Raw genomic sequence first — 19,030 nt, forward strand, 5'->3', positions numbered from 1 at the left:
TAAACTGGGAAACAACAAACTAAAACTCACAGGGAGATCCACACAGCAAGAGGGACGACGCGACACTGACTCAGAGAAACATAGGGTTTAGATACACTGGGAAGTAACGAGGGGAATGAGACACAAGAGGGCACAGCTGGGAGAAATCAGGACTGACGAGACAAGCACAGCAGGATGCATTCACATAAGACACGGCCCATCAAAGTAAAACAGGAAGTATCACACAGAGACGCAAACTTGACATGGTGGAGACAGCAACTAAGAAACACAGAGACATAAACCATAAGGCAGAGGACTCTAAGAACCAAAAGACACAGAGGGAAACTCAAACATGCAGACACAGACTTACACAGAACAGAGGGGACACAGAGAAACATGAAGGGCAAGGGATCGAAACTAGAAACCATAGAATAACTCACACAAGTACAATAATACAAAAATCACAAAGAACTAAACATGCTGGGTCAGGAGACCCAGGACCCTGACATATATTGTATGGACACTTGTTGTTTTGATGTTAATGCCAGAACAGGCTTGCACCTCTTCAGTTATTGAGTCGGCAGACAGCACAACTTTCTGCTGTTTAGTGGTGGTTCCTAAACACACCAGTTTGCAATAATGTCTCGTACGCTTAATCATGGAATATCTAGGGGGGAAGAAATTTTACAGATTGAGTAGTTGTAACTATGGGATCCTATCACAGTACCATACTTGAACTCGGTGAGCTCTTTCAAATAGCCCATTCTTTCACGAATATTTGTAAATGCATACTTTACCCATTTTTTTTGTCCATATAGAGTCTGTTGAATATGGATATTATGAAATCTGTGTCACTCACTCATTTAAATGGTGTGGTATTTCTCATCAACAAGTAAAAGCACTGGGCCTTGGTGAACATTGGGAGGGCGGATGAAGACCTTGTGTTGTTGAGATGAAGTGCACTGATGTTGACAGAGTAATCGAAACTAAAGCCTTGTTGTCAGAGTTGTGGGCCCAGATTGGACTGCTGCGTGAATCATAGTAATTGGCTCTTGTCTCAGTGGTGGAGAACAACATCCATTAACAGAGAGGATTTAGAGGGAGGAGGTGTTAGTTTGGCTTTAGCTTATGTTTGCAGCTTGAGAGGAAAACGATGAATATTTATGGGGCTGAATCTGTGTGTATATCTGTGAGATACGATTACGCCGTGCAGACCAACGACAATCTCGTAAAACTAAAATTTAATTTGTATTGTGTGTTGATTTCTTGGTTAGTAAATTGTTACTCCATATATTCAGTTTTACTGCCTTTAATCTGGGGTAGGCTCTGGGCTGTTTTCAGGCTTTAGACACACTGGTTTCCACTGTTTTCTCCAGACCAGATGAGATAACCAGCATAAAGACTAAGAAAGTATCGGGTGTTGCAAAGAGTTAAGTAGATTTTACTTGGGCCAGCAGGGTTTAAATTCAGGGTGAAACCAACATTGGGACTAGCTTAATTTTAGCACAAAGCCTCCTACTTGTCTGGTGGGAGAGACTGAGAACAGAAGGAGAGCTGTAGGAGATGGAAAGCTGTCTGTTTTCCAAATTCTGGCTTTTTTTTTGTTTGTTTTGTTTTTTTCTGCTCACCTCAGCTTCAATTAACTGTCAGAATTAAGTCTGTAAAAAAATCATTATCTACAAATAATGAGATGAAATAATATATACATAAACAAGCAAACAATCAAATGATCTTCTTCATCATTAGTGATGTGATGTTTTGATTGCAGGACATCATCTGTAAACCAAGGTTTCTTTTGACAACACCGATTCATCCACATCAGTATCCAGCCTGTAATGAGTCACTCAGGATGCCATTCATCTCCACAAGGCGACATGATTGCAACATTCATTTATCTATCGAGGCAGAATTACACCATTTACTCATCCAACTGGACATTATTAGACTGTTCATTCATCTAATATGAGGCCATTACAGCTGAAAGACCTGTTTCAACCCAGGGAACATTAAACCTGCTTCTCAATGATTAGACTCCACTCTGCCACTCATGTTGTTATACTCAGAGTCGATAGGATTGATGAATAGCTGTCGTATGAAACACTCATTAGATGTTAGCTTTTCAATTTTAAGGACTGTTTGCTTCTCCAAGTGTTGTCTGAAGGCATTAAAAGCCCCTCAGCCATACCGGATAAATCAAAATGCACAGCGATCAAGTTGAGAGCAACACAGCATGTCTTTGATCCTGAAAAGGCGATCATTTGAAGCTCCTCTCCTGCTGTTTATAACAATTCAGTGGTTTTTACACATGCTAAGAGATGTAGGCTGATCCATTTCCAATTGCATCTGATACTGTGATATCCTCAGCATGGTTTCTGTTGTTTATCTCTGTTATATGAATCACTCAGACGCGTCTTCGACTCCGAAGATGAGCTTAGAGACTGTAATCCAATCTCTTTTAAGATTTTGATTGGTTCAGTGAGAGACTGGAGATGAATGTGACAGGCATGTTCTGACATTAAACTTACAGCTGATAACACCTCCAAGCACTCTGTGGTATCTTAATGAGACAAATTAAAAAAAGTTTGCTTTAGCGAATAGTTACACAATTTGTGGAGCTCATGTCTGGGCAGCATGATGCACTGTTCAGACTAAAGGCAATCTCAAAACAAACATTCATTACACACATTGTTTTTTATTGTATAGTATGTTAGTTTATAATTCAATGGGGGAAATGATTATTAGTTTATCCCCTGTTTGTGAGTTTGCTCTCTTACAGAAAAATGAAGAGTCAGCAGTATTTATGGTAGTTTAATTTTAACCGAGAGGGACAGAATATCAACCAAAAATCCAGCAAAAAGCTATACATTGACTTGCATAAATAAATATTTGATCTCCTGCAACCGACTCTGAATTCTGACTCCTACAGATGAACGTCTAAATGACTCAGTAAAGTCTTGTAAGAAAGTGATGTGCTCTGATGAAACCAAAATTGAGCCCTTTAGCATGAACTCAACCCGCTGTACTTGGAGGAAGAGAAATGCTGAGTGTGACCTAAAAATTGCTATTCTTACATGCAAGCACACCAGAAAACAGAAAGCATAATGTTTCCAAGCGTACAGAATGACTTCACTGCATTGAGGGGACAACTTGCATTGTAAAATCTTCCCGCAGCCAGATCACTTAAGATGTGTCTTTAATAGGACTTCCAGCATAATCATGATCCAAAAAAAAAAAAAAAAAATACATCCAAGTCAATGAAGGAGTGGCTAAAGAAGACGCACATTAAGCTCATGAAGTGGCCTAGCACCTCTCTAGCTCACAATCCTATAGAAAATCTGCAGAGTGATCTGGAGCTTCAAGTTGCCAAGCAGCAGCCAAGAAACCCAAAGGATTTAGAGTTTCTGAGAGACTGGTCAAAATCCATTCTGATGTCCAATTATCAGAAGTTAAATCAGAAAAATAATCAGTAGTTAATGCGAGATTCTCTCAGGGCAAATTTAAACCATAGGAAACCAGAAAAACTCCCAAGAGGCTGAAAAGAAGAGCATAACAGTAGTGTCAGTCCCAAACAGTTGATTCTGTTCATCTGGACCTAACATTTTTAGTGGGAGAAGCATTTCATCACCCATCAGTGTATTTAGAAAAGCCGATGATACTCCACGTTTTACAGTTGGTCCAGAATCAGACCTGTTTGCATTACCCAATCAGTGGATTTTCCTCATGTGTTACAAAGATGATTACAACAGCTACACAGTATTAGATTATTTTGAGGAAACGCATGTAAATGTAAAGGAATACAAACATTAATGTTAAGTTAATATTTATTTCATCTAGGACTAACAACGCATATGCCAACAAAAGTGCAGTGAACTGAGAGTAATCATTCATTTGCTACATGATTTAGAAATACGATTTAAAGATACGTGATGGGTCACATATCGGTCATGATGCACACCTCTTCATAGTTTCCTTCATTTCCATTTCGTCTGCAGTGCAGAAGATATTGAAAGCACAAACATACAACCTCTTATGAATCTTTTTGACTATTTTGAACAACAAATTTTTCACAATATTTTGTATGAAGTTCTAACCTTGCATGTTTTTTCTGCTCTTTTTTTTATCGGTGACAGAGGTGTGTGACAGACCACTGGTCTCCAGCCTGCCTCCATCATCCTTCAGGAGCTCTTCACAGCTGTCCACCAGCCATGCGCCAGGCTTTGCCAAACTCAACAGAAGAGACGGTGAGGTTTTACTGTTGTTGGGGAGTGGGTCATTCACAGGTACCTGTTGTGTTTAATGAGTAGGACTTTGGCTGTGGATTTGTTTAAAGTGCTGGAGGTTCAAAATAATTGTGTTTCATGACCTAATTCTTGTATTTCACATGCTTTGTCAAAAACGTTTCCTTATGTATAGATAAATGGTAAATGAACCATGATGTTTTTCTTTGCTGTCTTGAAGATATGATGGGGCCCGATTATTCAAGATTTTGTGTTGGGGGAGAGTGGTCAGATTAGAGATTAAATCTGTTAAATCTTCTATGTAATCAGGAGATGCATGAAAAATGATGAAAGGGCTCATTTACATTTTGAGAAAAGCTAATCGAGTCTATTAATAAATAAAGTAAATACACTGAAGTTGTTCTTTTCAACCTCTACATGTCTGTTTAAATCACCCCCACTATAGTTAATATACCTGAACTGAGAAAGGCAGGATCGGCTGTGGAACAGCCTGGCTGTGTAGTGCAAGGCAGTGCAGGAGGCCATGGAGAAGCTCAAGAAGTTTGGTTTCTTTGTAAGGTTGTGGGACCGGCCAGTGGAGATGCAGGTTTCTTTTGGGAGCCTGGCTCAGTTGAATTTCCTGGAATGGTGCGATGGTGAGTGGAGTCCTGTTCATCCAGGATGCTGAATTTGTTGGGGCTCATTTCGACCACAACAACCAAACAGTTAAAACAGCAAAGGATTAAAGAGCAGGTAAACAGATTCACACGATAACACCTACATGCCGGCAGATACTGAAAGCCGACATCTCACAGATTCTAAAACTGCAGGTTTCGTTACTCTCCGACCAAAATTCACTGAACCAGCAGCATAAGATCAAAACTATGCTTCACGTTTGAAAAACATTGTCATGAATTTCCTGTTACTTTGGCTATTTTGCTTCCAACACAATAAAATCCCACTTCCTGCACAGCTCTCTCTGTGTACTTCAAGAACAGTTTCCCATCAAAAATCCCTATTCTGCATTATTTGCTTGCTTATTGTGCACCAGTCAAATGTTTGTACAGTGTTGTTGGGTGCTGTTTTTGTTTGTTGTTTTTTTGATGACCTCCAACAAGAAAGCAAATTTCCTGGCCAGGAAAATCTCCTTCATATTTTTTAGTGTTTTATCCTCAGTCACATTGACACAAAGGCGTCTGCTGTGACGCTTGCACCTCTGATGAAGTCTCACAAGTGTCAGCTTTGTTTTTATACCAAGTTTACACTGAGTATGTAATTGCAGAGAAATATTCATCTGAATACGTTTGAATTAAATATTTTTAATATACAAGGTGTGAAGGCTTATTTTGACACTACATATACAAAGACAAATGATCATAATTATAATATTTCTGAGTTAAAATTAAATTGAATTGAATCAAATCAGGACCTTGTGAAGCAGGATTGAATCAGTTGTAGAAATGATACCCAGCCCTACTGATAACTTACTGATAATCTCACTACAGATGAATACTGGCCAGGTTTTTCTAATCCTTATTATTTATTTTATTCAAGCACGTTTAAATATAGTGTGTACAACAATATTTTTTATTTACACACAGTAGTAGAAACTTGCTTGAGAGACAGAGAGTTAAATGTGCTTTAAAAACATAACATTTCTTAAATGTAAATGCAATGATGCAAATGATCTTGTGGATCTGTTTGTTGGTATGATGCTTCTTGAGTGGGGAATAGCATTTTAAAACAGAGGCATTGCTCTGCAGCTGTGGAGATCAGCTGAAGAAATACTTTTGTGAAGCTCTGGCCTCAAAGCACAAAACACCAAACAGGATTTTTTTCCTTACTTGATTTACTCAGACAAACAGACAGCCCACTGGTGACTAGTTTAGAGGTAGACAGAGGATCAGAATAATTTATAAGACGAGACAAAACAGAAGAATATGCACCAGTTGCTTTGTCTTTATTCTCTGTTGATGCCATTTGTATTGGATGCTGATACTAGAAGGATAGCTGTGTGGTGTTTGTTTGTCCAGCATGAAAACCCAGCAGGGAATCTTGTGTTGGATGCTGATGTGAAGCTTTGACAAAATGAAGATTGTGGTTTGTTGTGGAGCGTTCTGCAGGGAGCAGGCTTCAGTGTTTTATCCTGACATCAAAGCTCTAAATCAGCTGGGAGGGTGAGATGGGTTTAATCTGGATCTGAATGATTTCCACCACCTGGGAAACAAAGAATCCGAGCATGGAAAAATTGTGCTACAGCTGAAGTTGTTGCCAATTTGTTTTCCTGTCTTACAAGTCAACAACTTTGCTCTGAAATGTTGCTTAACTTTAGGTTAATGACAAATCAAGTTCTCTTTTCATTGTATTGCATAAATGATGGTTTGAAAAGTGTAGAGATTTTGGCAAGTCATAGAGCAAAGGTGACAAGAAGTTAAAATGAGGTAATAAATGCAGACACCCCGACAGTTTGGAAAATCAGCTGGAGATAGTGTTAATAAAATTTACTGGAGAACAAAGTGAAAAACTTAATGGGTTTAAAATCAAATCCAAATGGTAATACAACTCAAAAGAAGAAACATAAAGGCAACCAAGGATGGGTGAGCAGGTGGACAGCAAGGCTGACAGAGACAGGGGGAGGGAGACAAGATGATGTAGGGCTGACTGAGAAATAAAGGAAGGATAGAAGCAATTAGGATATCACAGGTGTGAATTACTTTCAAAATAAAATTCCTAATAAAAATTAGTACGGTTAGCACTGTTGCCTCACAGCAAGAAGGTCCTAAGTTTGACACCACCACCACCACTCCTTTCTGTGTTCTGAGTTTGCATGTTCTCCCCGTCTTTGTGTGGGTTCTGTCCAGGTCCCCTCAGTCCAAAGACATCCACTCAGTAACTGTTGGATCTAAACTGGCGATAGGTGTGAATGTGAGTGTGAATGGTCTCTCTCTGTATTAGCCCTGCGTCGGATTGGCGAAATGTCCAGGGTATACACTGCAGTGTTCAAGATCACAGGCAGAAAAAGTAAAATAGGAACTAGAAACAGTGACTCTCAAGATGAAAGACAATCTAGAATGGAAAAAAAGATCTACCGCCTTATATTTTTTATTTTCCTCAATGTGATTAAGTATATCAGTTTACCATTACCATAAAAAGACCAAACTTAAATTAGTAATGGATACCATTTACTTGCTACAGTTTCCCAAGTCTGCTATTGTGCTTTTTGGCACACTGTCACACTGCTACGACTTACTGGCATCCTTACATAGAGCATAATTTTGGTTAATGAACTGCCTGTGCTTTTCCTGCTATTGGCATGTTCTGAAAAAGGCCTTTTCCCCCCCACTATGTTGTTCTTATTGGTGGTAGTGGAAGTGATGTCACTGACTTTTGACTGATTTGTGAAAAAAGACTGCAGGAGGTAAACAGCAATCAAAGGACTTTTTTTCAGTTTTTGTGGCCGGAGCTATTTGTGAGTTTATTCTGGGATGAAATTAGGGTGTAATTTGACCGGGTCTACACGTCCCTGCTTCTTCTAAAGGATTTTTTTTAAGCCCGGTGGGGATAAAAATGTATCCCCCTCTGATTTTAACATCCTGAAACACTCTGCAGTACAAAGACATTGACTTTCACTTCCAGAACTTGTGATCCTGTGACTGCAAACAGGACACTGTTGGGAGGATGATCTGTTTCCTATTCCATTCATCTTTGATTATGCCACCATTATACCACTGCTGTTTCAATGTGAAAACTACCACTAACTAAATAAAAGAAAAAAAGAATTTTGTATATCAGATTTTACAACAGACTCACAAAAAAAATCCATCCATCCATTCGCTTCCGCTTATCCTTTTCAGGGTCGCGGGGGGCGCTGGAGCCTATCCCAGCTGTCATAGGGCGAGAGGCGGGGTACACCCTGGACAGGTCACCAGTCTGTCGCAGGGCCAACACACAGAGACAGACAACCAGTTGCACTCACATTCACTCCCGCATTCACACCTATGGGCAATTTAGATTGTTCAATTAACCTATCCCAACAAAAAAGAAATCCAAAACACAAAATAAAAACTTGAATGACTACCGACAACGAACCACATATTTGATTTTATAGACTACATCAGCTTCCCTACCGCCTTTTATTTCAACTTGTTAAATTGCACTGCAATTTAACAGCAGTAAGGGTGCTGTTTGCAACATCCTGCTTTTTATGAAGGGCATCTCTGAAGAAGTGTTAAGGACATGGTTTGTTGGCTTGACAAGTGATGAAGCAGCAGCTGTAATGAGCCAATAGAGAGAAGCACCCACATTTCTGTGTGTGGGAAGAATCCACCATAATCCCACTGTCATTCACTGCATCATTCATAGTTAGAACCTGTGGCCCATGATGCTGTAAAACACATTAGAGTTGATATGATCTGTGCCTTAATGTAACCAAGTAGTTGTTTTTGCACAAACCTAACCAAATAAGAACTCTACATATTTGTCCTTTTTCATTCAATGTGGCGCCTTCTCCAGGGTCACAGCCTTGGTAATTATGCCAATAACTCCACGTCATCAATTTTAATCTATAATAGACATATATTTAATATTTACACTAACTCTTTAATGTTTAAAACTTCACTTTTGAATTCAAAGCTAAAGTACTTTCAGGACATGAGTGTGTTCTACTCGTTCAGTGCCAAAATGCAGACAGACTAACTTAACAACTTGTTTTGAGCACAGCTTAGAATTTAGCCAAGGAAAAGCCACTCTACATGCTAATAATTTATCAGTATTGCTCCCTCAAGCGGCCAGATTCTTGATTAATTAAAAATGATAATTAATGAGAAATTCAGTGCCATGAACGTCAGGTCATACACGATACTCGTGGATCATAACTGTAAAAAATAATCAGTAAAAATCACGTCAAGTTGCAAAAACGCAGACATTAGGAGTAGGAGGGTAATGAATGGCCACTGTGCTGCTGATGGCTTCATAAATCAGGTTCAGCTGTCATTCTACTACTGCATTTTTCAAATCAAGTTGTAGTGGCAGATCAGGAGAGCCGTGTGTGTCACATTTCCTTCCCAGCTGTATTAACGGTGCAAAGCCCACACGATCCCGGCTGTTTGCTGAGGAAATCGATGAATTAATGAACGCCTCAGTCTCATTTTCAACTCCTACTGCTGCTTCTGCGGCTGCTGATGCTGCAAAAACTCTGGCTGCTGTAGCTGTTCTCAGAGGAGCAGCTTCCCTTTCAGTTCATTTACTCACTAAATGAACAGAGATTATCAAAGCCCTGAAATACCTTTTACATATAAATGCATGTATTATTAAATTTGGGCTTTAACTTCAAAGACTTTTTGTTATTAGAGATGGCTGTAGCTCAGCAGGTATAGAGCAGGTGCTCTACTGCTTGACTACATCATTGATTTGCTTGGCTTGCTTGACTCCAGCAATGACAACAGTGGTTGCTAATGCTTAACTTTAAAACCTAGCCATAAACAGCTTGGAGACATTGTTGCTGGTGGTGATAGTCTTGAGCATATATCCAAAATGTACTGTGTAGAGTTATTTGTGGCCAGTGGTTTATGAAACTATTTCAGTGCACTGTTACATTTTTCTGTTTCTTCAGAGAATAAAGATCTAATGTATAACTTATTACACGAACTTTCCATTTTCAAACAATGTCAGGCCTTTGTGTTCAAACGGGCAGAAATATATGATATATGAAATACACGGGAACACATAGGTACATTTAAAATTTCTGTCTCTGCTCATTAAAAAAAACAACTGAAAAAATGTTCAAGCACTCTTGGCTTCTTGCACATGCTCGCTCTCTTTTTTTTGATCAAGGTCTTTTTATTGAACACATGCTCGCTCTCTGCGCAGGTTTGAGTTCGTGATGAAATCAATGTGCAAATGCAGGACGAGCATATGCGTTACTGGATTCAGCCAGCCATTTTTGCCACTTTGTGGGACTCGGTTGAGACGTGAAGTGTGCTTGGCAGACTTGCTGAACAAATAAAAACCACATCTGAAATGACGATGTTATTGTTTGCCACATAGTTTTATCACACAAAAAGCTCAGCTAAGCAGTGATAAATGTGTTTATATGTTGTGTATCGCTTCAGAGCGATATACACATTCTTGTTTTTATATAGATGGCAGATTCTTTTGAAAGGTGGCACACTCAATATTTTTTGCAGTCACTGTATTTTTACATCTGGGTGCAGAAAAGCCTGAAAAGCTCTGGCAAGAGGCTCGTTGAAGATAAATGTCTGTCTTACCAAAACCTGTGGGATGAATCACTCCCCACCTCTCTGTTTAGATCTTCCTTCATTTTGATTTCCTGTTCTTACAGTTTATCGCTCATTTCTCACACAAGCCTCTTTTTTAATCCTTGTAGAATTTTTTTTCCCCCCCTTTCCCATCCATCTGCTTTCCGTGTTTTAAATGAGCTTCTTAGAAGTTGTCTCCTTTTCTTTGCAGTCTGTTTTCTGGTGTAGTCATTAGTTTCACTCCGTCTGCAGCCACATTTTCATCAGTAAAAACTAATTTCGTCAGCCACATCTTCTTGCCAAATGTTAATAGCAGTGTTCGTGTTCTTTTCTCGGGCAGCGCTGACAATTATCAGTAAAGCTGCTGCAATTATGCTGGAATAGACGTTAAGACTTATTGTGCCACTGTAATCACTTTCTCAGTGAATTTGATTTAAAATGCGAATTTAACTTTAATTGGAAACCTGTTGTGTTTACGAATTGCCAACTAATCAAGTACTGATTTACGCCTGTCTCTGTGTGTGAGTGTGTGTGTGTTCATTGTTCAAAGTTCCAGTATTACACTTGAAGCTTGAGGGGAAATAGGCTGGAGTTTCCCTGCAGGAGATATCCAATGTTTCCCAGCCTGCTGCTGCTACATCGAGCCCATTAGCCCTTCTGTTCGTCTGACATGTCATCAGGCTGCTGAAATTACCATCCAGGCTTGCTATTCTCATGTAAATGATTAACCTTCATTCCAGGCCTGTCTTTCCCATTCAGCTCCCTGTCTGTCTGTAGTGTTGTTTGTTCACTGTGCTGCCTGTCTCTTAAGGTAACAGCTTGCCTCTTCCTCTGCCTGTCTCTCCTTTCAACTTTTGACTTTTCATTTTGCTCATGTCTATCTCTGTATGTTCCTGTCTGTCTTCTGTACCTGTCAGGTGGAATTTCGATGCATTATTAATGATTCAGTGGTCCTTTCTTTGCTTATCCATCTATCTGCTTCTTATAGCTGTGCTTCTGTCCGCAGTGGCTTCATGTCAAGCTTGGTCTCCCTTCAGCAGTAAAGCAGAAGGGCAACTGTGCAGCCTGAGCAGCTTTTCTCTTCACCTATTACATACACTCCTTAATGCTCTAGTAACGGGACAAATTGAGTTGGTTTCAGGTGTCAGTCCTTACAGGTTAACTGGATCCCGTTGGTATCAGGGATTAAGTGAGAGGACAAACCTGTCTCACATTACTTGTATTAAGTCTTTGTGGAGAAAAATTTTCCAAAAAAACCCCCAAAGTACGACTTATATTATGTATGATTATTCCGGAACTTTCTGGGGAAAATTAGGATAAAGTTTTCTGGAAACCAATTTTCAATTTAATTTGCAGCCAATTAGGGAGAATAAAGATAATGGTCAGTTAGTTCAGCTGCTTTTAATGAACCCCAATTAACTGGTAGCATAACCCAGAAAGTTTTTAGTCAGTATACATTACGCTAACAGAAAGCACAAAAGATGAGTTAATTCACCAAGCATTTAATTGGAATTGCCTGTGCAGTATAATACAATCCCTTACAACAGTGCCATAAATTCTACCTATAAATGGAGCCTGTATATTTGGCTTTTTTGACATTGTCCAAAAGCTGATAATTCTATAATCGAGTTTGCAGTGGGTGGTGGTTTGTATTTCTTTTCACTGCTATAATGCACTCTATTCAATAGGAGTCTCTCACCGTCTGAAATGGGGGCAAAAATATTCAGCTGGTGTTGTTCGTAACAAGTAAATGACTTTTGACAGCTGCACAATTTAATCATCTGCCTTTCATGCAAGTCTTTCATTCTGTGGATGAGCGGAAACTGGCGATGGATGACAATATATGAACCCCTAGGTTCCAATGTAGGCTTGGGTAACATTCATTGTCTTCTTCCTAAGGCAGTGTTGGACCTTGAAATGCACCATGTAGAACGAAAGACCATCGTACATATCATAAGTTTACCAGTCTCACAAATCATCTTCATAAATACACATTCGTTAACAGTTTATTAATAGGACCTTTAAGCTCAACGGTAATTAATTAGTAGTGGAAATAATTTCTGGTACGCATTACAGAAATGTAGCAGTGACAATAATATTGTATGCTGTAATCGTACTGAGCAATTGGTGATACAAAAAAAAACCTGTTTTACCCTGTGAATAAAAGTATATGTTTTTGTCAATGTACCATGGTAATAACAGAAGCGAAACGCAATATTGTGTCAGGACAATTCACTATTTATGCACAATAAACAAAGGAGCATAGCGCAACAATTTCTGTTCAGCGCCAGACTTGCTTGTAACCTATATCACCAGTTATGTTATGAAAAATGACGTATTAACTACTACAAAACACTGACCTTTGTGTAAATGCTTGGAGCAGACTAACCTGTGAGCTGGAGTGTTCTGGGACGTTATATTTGGTCTTTGAATGGCTGCAATCCAGGCCATCCGTCGCCTCTGTTACTTCGGAAACATGGCTCAAACAATTTCTCTTCAATGACGTAATCCGATAACAACCGATCTCTTTACCCGTCAGCTTCCCGTGGCTGTCATGCGACCGGCTATTGCAGTTAATAATACAACAGCTTCTTGCTATTTTTTTGTGTTTCTTTTTATCGCTGTGTAACTGATTTCAATTGAAAGCCTGCGTGTGCTAGTACCTCTTGCCACGAGTTCCCAGAATCCTTTGCGGTTTTACCCCTGAATGACATCACATTTTCAATCTCTATATGCACCCAGGACAGCCTGGAAACACCTCAGTGTACACCTTGAAGACCAAAGCATGTGGCAATTAAGCAGGACAGCCACAGACACATCACTTAATAGCTGTACCTTTTGTCTATTAAAACATAATAAAATAATAATAAAAAGAAAGATTTTTCAGTTTGAATGGGTAGTAAACTGTGTTTTTTTTTTTTCACCTAAACTTAACCAAAAAGTTAGAAAAGAACAATGTAAGCAAAAAATAAAAATCCCATATGACTGAGACTCTTGTCTTCTGATTTAGGTCTACAATTATAGCATCTTCTGACCATCAACTTGTGGCAGGGCTGTTGTTTTGCGGGGAAGTGCAAAGTGCAAGTTCTCTGGTATCCATTTGATTAAATGAGTATTCCTAACAAGTACTTGTGAAGTGTATAAATGTGCAAAACGGAAAAATGTAAAATTCAATTCAATGTGTTGATTTTCTAGGACAGCAACTGTTGTGCTACAGCTGGTTTTACACTTTATGTCAAACTGTATCTTTGTATCATTGTTTCTTTAGGTGTTTGAACTGATTTATAATTCATGTCTACATAGATAGAAGTGAAGAACATTTCAGTGCTTTGAATCTCTGTTGGTTTGAATCAAGTTGAAAATAAGTACATATTTAAAAAACATATCCTGGTGTTGTTATGCTAGTTTTACCAATGGTTTGTATTCTGTTTGTACAGTTTACAGTGCTCCATCTTTTATGGAGACAGGGTTGTTTTATCTGACAGGACATAGTAAATCTTTGCAGCGTCTCTTTGTCTCAGTTTTGTCTCTGATCTCTTTCTCTTTGCCTCCACAGCATTATCAACACGAGTAAAGGTCAGGAGTGTCTGCCCCTCACAGTTCTGCTGTCACTGGACATGTCTGAGTCAAGTGCTTATTAGCTTTGGCCTTTAGCTCTTTTAAGATCAGCTTCCAGCAGCCACAATACTAGTTCTTTTAGATTTCTGCTGGGCCTGGTGCCACACACATTTGGTTCTTTTTGAACATATTAAAACCAAAATGATGAATGGTGGTACTAATGTTTACAACTGCCACATGTCTACAGTTGTACACTTGTAGGTTTCTCCCCTTGACTATTCATTTATCATGTATTCATTTATTTTCTTACATTTAGTATATTTTTAATTTACTTTTGAAAATGGCATGGGCTTGAATCACATGTGACATGTCTTGTGGAGATATGGAAGTATGGTGAGTCTATAAAGCACATTTATTTAGAAATGACACTGCTCAGTGTCCTGGAAAAGCTTAGCAATGCCTGCATGCTGGAAGAAAGGCTTCAGTTGACTGATGAATGCAAATTCTGTCTCAGTTCTGGGAAAATTCTTGACAATTCAGTCAAACTGTTGGGCCATGAAAGTCTGCACACCCAAGCTAACTATCCTTTGTAGACTGTCAAGATGGCTTATGACCATCTTGTTGCTGGTACTATGGGAATTTGGGCAGCCCAGACTGTAAATCCCAACTCACTGACTCTGCCTAGCAGTTCGATGGAAACAGCTTGTACACGGAACAGTTTAGCTCAGTACAGTAACGTGACAATTTGAAGTACCAAATGCATAATTACACATAATTATCATCAGTCAATAGAATCAAACTTTTTAATCGCACAATCATCTTCAAAATAAAGAAGTTGTCTGTCTCTTGAGCTCAAGTAATGCAAAGTAATGAGTAACTATGGTTAAACATGTTTCCAAAAATATTTAGGGTCAATTACAATAATCTCTGTTTTGTCTGATTTTAGAAGGAGTTCATCCAGGTCTTTATGTTATTTGGACAAGACAGTTTCTCTAATTGATTTCTGCCAGCTGCCTTTGTACGCAAGTGTAAGTGGGTGTAAATGTGCACCCAAATGCAGAAGGTCAGAGTTCAGAATACAAATAAAGATATTTATCAAGGATGATTAAATTCTAAGGGAAACAAAAAAAAGTACACAAAGATTACAAGGGTCACTAGAAGCCAGAGGAGTCCAAGGAATGCACTACAGGAACAAATGAGAAACAAATGCGCAGACTACACAATGCAACACAGCAAAGAATAGATGCAAACTGAGGGCTTAAATACAAAATAGGTAATCAGGAAGATGGGACGCAGAAGGATAATTAGACTCCACTGAAACTAATCAAGGATGACAAAAAAAAAAAAAAAAAAAAAGGAAAAAGACACAGAAAATAACAGCTACTGTGTACCAGTAAAACAGGAAGTAACTTAACAGGACAACATCTGACACAGAGATGCAAATTTAACAAGAAACAGGGAAACTCAAGGAATTAAATATAAACTATAAATCTGACCATAAACAGAAATTTAATGACAAAAACTACAATTTAAAGACTAAACAGAGAATGTAATCATGAGGAAACTAGCCAGGGAATACCAGCTACATAAAAACAAAACAAAACTCAAAAAGAAGTCAAAACAGCAAAAAAAACAAAACAAAGTCCAAGTATTAATATAAGAACTCAAAACTCGGGCAAAATAACTCAGGGTCCATGACAGAGAAAAGCTTTCTGGTGTTTCGAGTTACACATGGCATCCAACTGTGATTACTACCTCTACACCATCAAATGTGCAGAATTTCCTCCTCGATTTTCTTTATAGTATTATTGGTTGTGTACATTTAAAGCGTCTCATCATGTGGGACACCTGTTTACCTGCTCACATTGTGCGGATCTTTTCTGCTTGGCTGCAGAAATTTGGTCCACAGAATCAAAAAAATAAATAATGAAACAATTAGATTTAAAGTGAGATACTGTTCATGGTAACTGTGATTAGTGTTACAATAATTCCATAGGAAATAAATGTGCATCATGACAAAGACCTCTGAAGTGATGAAAAGTGCGTGCGCGTGTGTGCTCAGTGGGGCTCGGGTCAGCACTCTCCACTTTCAGAATTGACCATCTGGTGTTTGAGCTCTGAGGCATCTCTTTGGCCTGACACAGCACTTTTGCACACTCGCACACAAACACAGATTCTGGCTTCTTCTTTCTCTCCTAACTGTTGTCACTGCATCAGAAAACACAGATACATTTAATTACGATAAACTGGTGTATTTCCAATCAATAGCTTACACCACCACCACTTATAGTGACAGTGTTTTGGAGAGAGACACAGTGCTGCTAGCCAAATGAAGAACAAAACTAAATGTATATAATGTTTGAATAAAATAACTTTTTCAAAGCTCTGCCTTTTGTTTGGTTTGCTTTTCCTTTTTCAACCTATTGATCTAGAAAACATCTAATCAATATGCTACCACACCGTTCTTTATTGGTGATGCCTAATACGGAAAAGGAACCTGCACAGCTGCTGTAAAACTAATCAATGCTTGGCACCACAACCCTTTATTGATGATATTTTATATAGCAACGGATGCAGTCTTGCAGGCAAACTTAAAAACTAATCAATAGCTCACACCACAGCTTCTTAGCACTGCAATATTTGGGGACAGGATACAAATGGTCTGGCAACTCTTCAGTGTATAGAACTGCATCCTCTTATTGGCGATGCTTTTTCTGAGAAATGATAATAGAGACTTCACAGCAATGTGCGGTTGTTTGTAAAGGGCAAAATATCGTAGCAGTGAGGTTAAAAAAGACGCAAGACATTTTCAAGCTTGGATTGTACCCCCTATTGCGTGTGCAGCTGCCGAGAAGGCATTTAAAGACAGTGCTACACAAAGAGTAGTGCAATGGATGATAAGCCTGTTGGATTTGATTGATTTGATTCAGACAAAATATCTCAACCTCTGCATGGGTTACCGCTGGATTTTGTTAAGACATGCACATGCCTCTCAAGATGAACTGCATTAACTTTAGTGATAACGTCACTGTTACAGCCCTAGCAGGGCCTCCTCTTGATATTGGCTTTGTGTGGGTGTGGTGTTCTCTCTCTGTCTCCGCCTCTCTTGCTCCTCCCACCCCTCTGTCCCTCTTTCACTCTGCCCTCTCTCCACGACACACCTGCTGTTCATTACCCTCGTTTGGCACCTGGACCCAGCCAGCAATCACCTCTCGGAGATAATATGGGCTGGGGATGAACTGTGTGTGGGGGGATTTTCCCTTGTGGCTCTACACTGTCTTTCTAGGTGTTGGAAAGGTCCCACTGCATATTTGTCCTGCCCATGGTTTTATGTTGAGTGAGTAGACGGGCCTGTGGGCCCCGGAAGTGTCTCCCCGTGGTGAGGAGTTAAGTGGGAAGTGCCTCCTTTATTTGTTTGGTAGTTTTTTTCCTTCGTTGCTGCGACTGCTTCCTTTGCTTTTTTGGCATTGTTGGTAAAACGGCTTTGCCAGCTCTTTAGGTTAAGATTATTTGTAATAAAGCCATATTATGTGCTGAACACCTTTGTCTGGTTTCCTTTTCATTCCGTTCCGTTCCCATTTGTTACCGGTCCCCACACTCACACCCCTAGACCTCCTTCGTGGAGACGTCACAGTCACAAAATCTTGTAATAATAATGATAATAACTACGGTAATAGTAGCATCATTAGACAGATTAGACAGGCAATTTAAACAAGCAAAATAAATATCACAATATTTAAAGATAAACACCTTCATTTGGAAATCATGGCATAGTTTAAAAAAATGTTATCATTATATTTTGTTTACATGCATAATGACTTATATAAATTTAAGGGTGGTTGTTGAGTAGCCTGCTAATGTTATTATTAGGTAATCAGCTTAAATTATTTAAGTAGATTTGGATGCTGGCCTTTTAGCTGGTGCACTAAATTGCAAGTATTATTTGAAACGATGTTATTTGCATAATGCTTTTTGTGAATTGTTTATTGCCCAAATCTTAATGCCTTTCTTATTAAGTCAGGGTGGAGCAATGACAACAGCTGCATTAGTTGTCATTTTCTATGTGTAAAGGTATGAGAAGTAACAATTAGTGTTACATTCACATTTGCAAAGGTTAATATAAGCTTCTAACATAGCTCCTGCAGGTTTGCGTTCATTAAAGTGTTTCTTTGTTTTTGTTTTTTTAATTTTTGGTTTCGTTTGAAGCAGCAAGTTTTTCAGTTCAAGACGACACAATCACAATTTCCTCCTACGGAAGACAATAAAGTAACCTAATTGTAATTACATTTAATGGGTTTTTTATAACATAACATTCTATATCTATTCAGATTTAATATCCGGTACAGTTATACTGTGTGTATGACAATAAAGTACCACATTGGACTCCATCTGTTATCGTGCATTATTAGAAATGGGGAGTCGTGATTTATGGTTTACTTGCATATGTGTGTGTGTGTGTGTGTGTGTGTACGGTTAGAAAGTAAGTGTGAAGGTAAGGATATCTGCAAAACAACTCACCCAAGGACAAACGAGAGACACAAATGAAAAACTTTAAAGTCTGAAAGTGAAAGTTTGTAACTCTGAAAAAAGGCTTTGTTTTTACTCTTCTTTTGATTTATAAAGACCAAAGAGACTTGTGATGAAATTCCAACATGTATTGAGTTTAAATGGCTATTAAGAAACATTCTCTGTAATAAAGGAGCAGCAGTCTGAGGTCCTTAACCCATTTAAATGACATTTTCTGCACTGAAAATAACAAGTTATCTGTTTGAGTAAAATAAGTTAAGAACAACCTAGAAACCGTGTGTTCAGCCACTGCACAGAAATTAGTTTTAAACTGCTGACAGTATTTTTTACAATGCATTTGTGCGTCTGGAACAACTAAACATGACTTAAAGGTCAAGCTATTCTTTAATCTGTCATGTTCTCACACACTGACACACAAACACAGATGTATATACACAGACACAGATGTACACACACACACACACACACACACACACACACACACACACACAC

The 19,030-nt window shown here is 38.8% G+C and overlaps 1 protein-coding gene across 2 annotated transcripts in view; it reads left to right on the forward strand.

Moving 5' to 3' along the window:
• Nucleotides 1-19,030, forward strand: part of LOC102292427 (contactin-associated protein-like 4) — a 116,414-nt gene that overhangs the window by 32,155 nt on the left and 65,229 nt on the right. For both annotated transcript variants that reach the window (XM_005918044.3, XM_042219044.1), the window contains exon 2: nt 4,110-4,220. In XM_005918044.3, coding sequence (XP_005918106.1) covers nt 4,110-4,220 — 111 coding nt within the window. The remainder of the gene's footprint in view (nt 1-4,109; nt 4,221-19,030) is intronic.

This window comes from Haplochromis burtoni, unplaced genomic scaffold (genome assembly GCF_018398535.1).
Source record: "Haplochromis burtoni strain Fernald_Lab_line unplaced genomic scaffold, NCSU_Asbu1 Contig_27, whole genome shotgun sequence".
NCBI lineage: Eukaryota > Metazoa > Chordata > Actinopteri > Cichliformes > Cichlidae > Haplochromis > Haplochromis burtoni.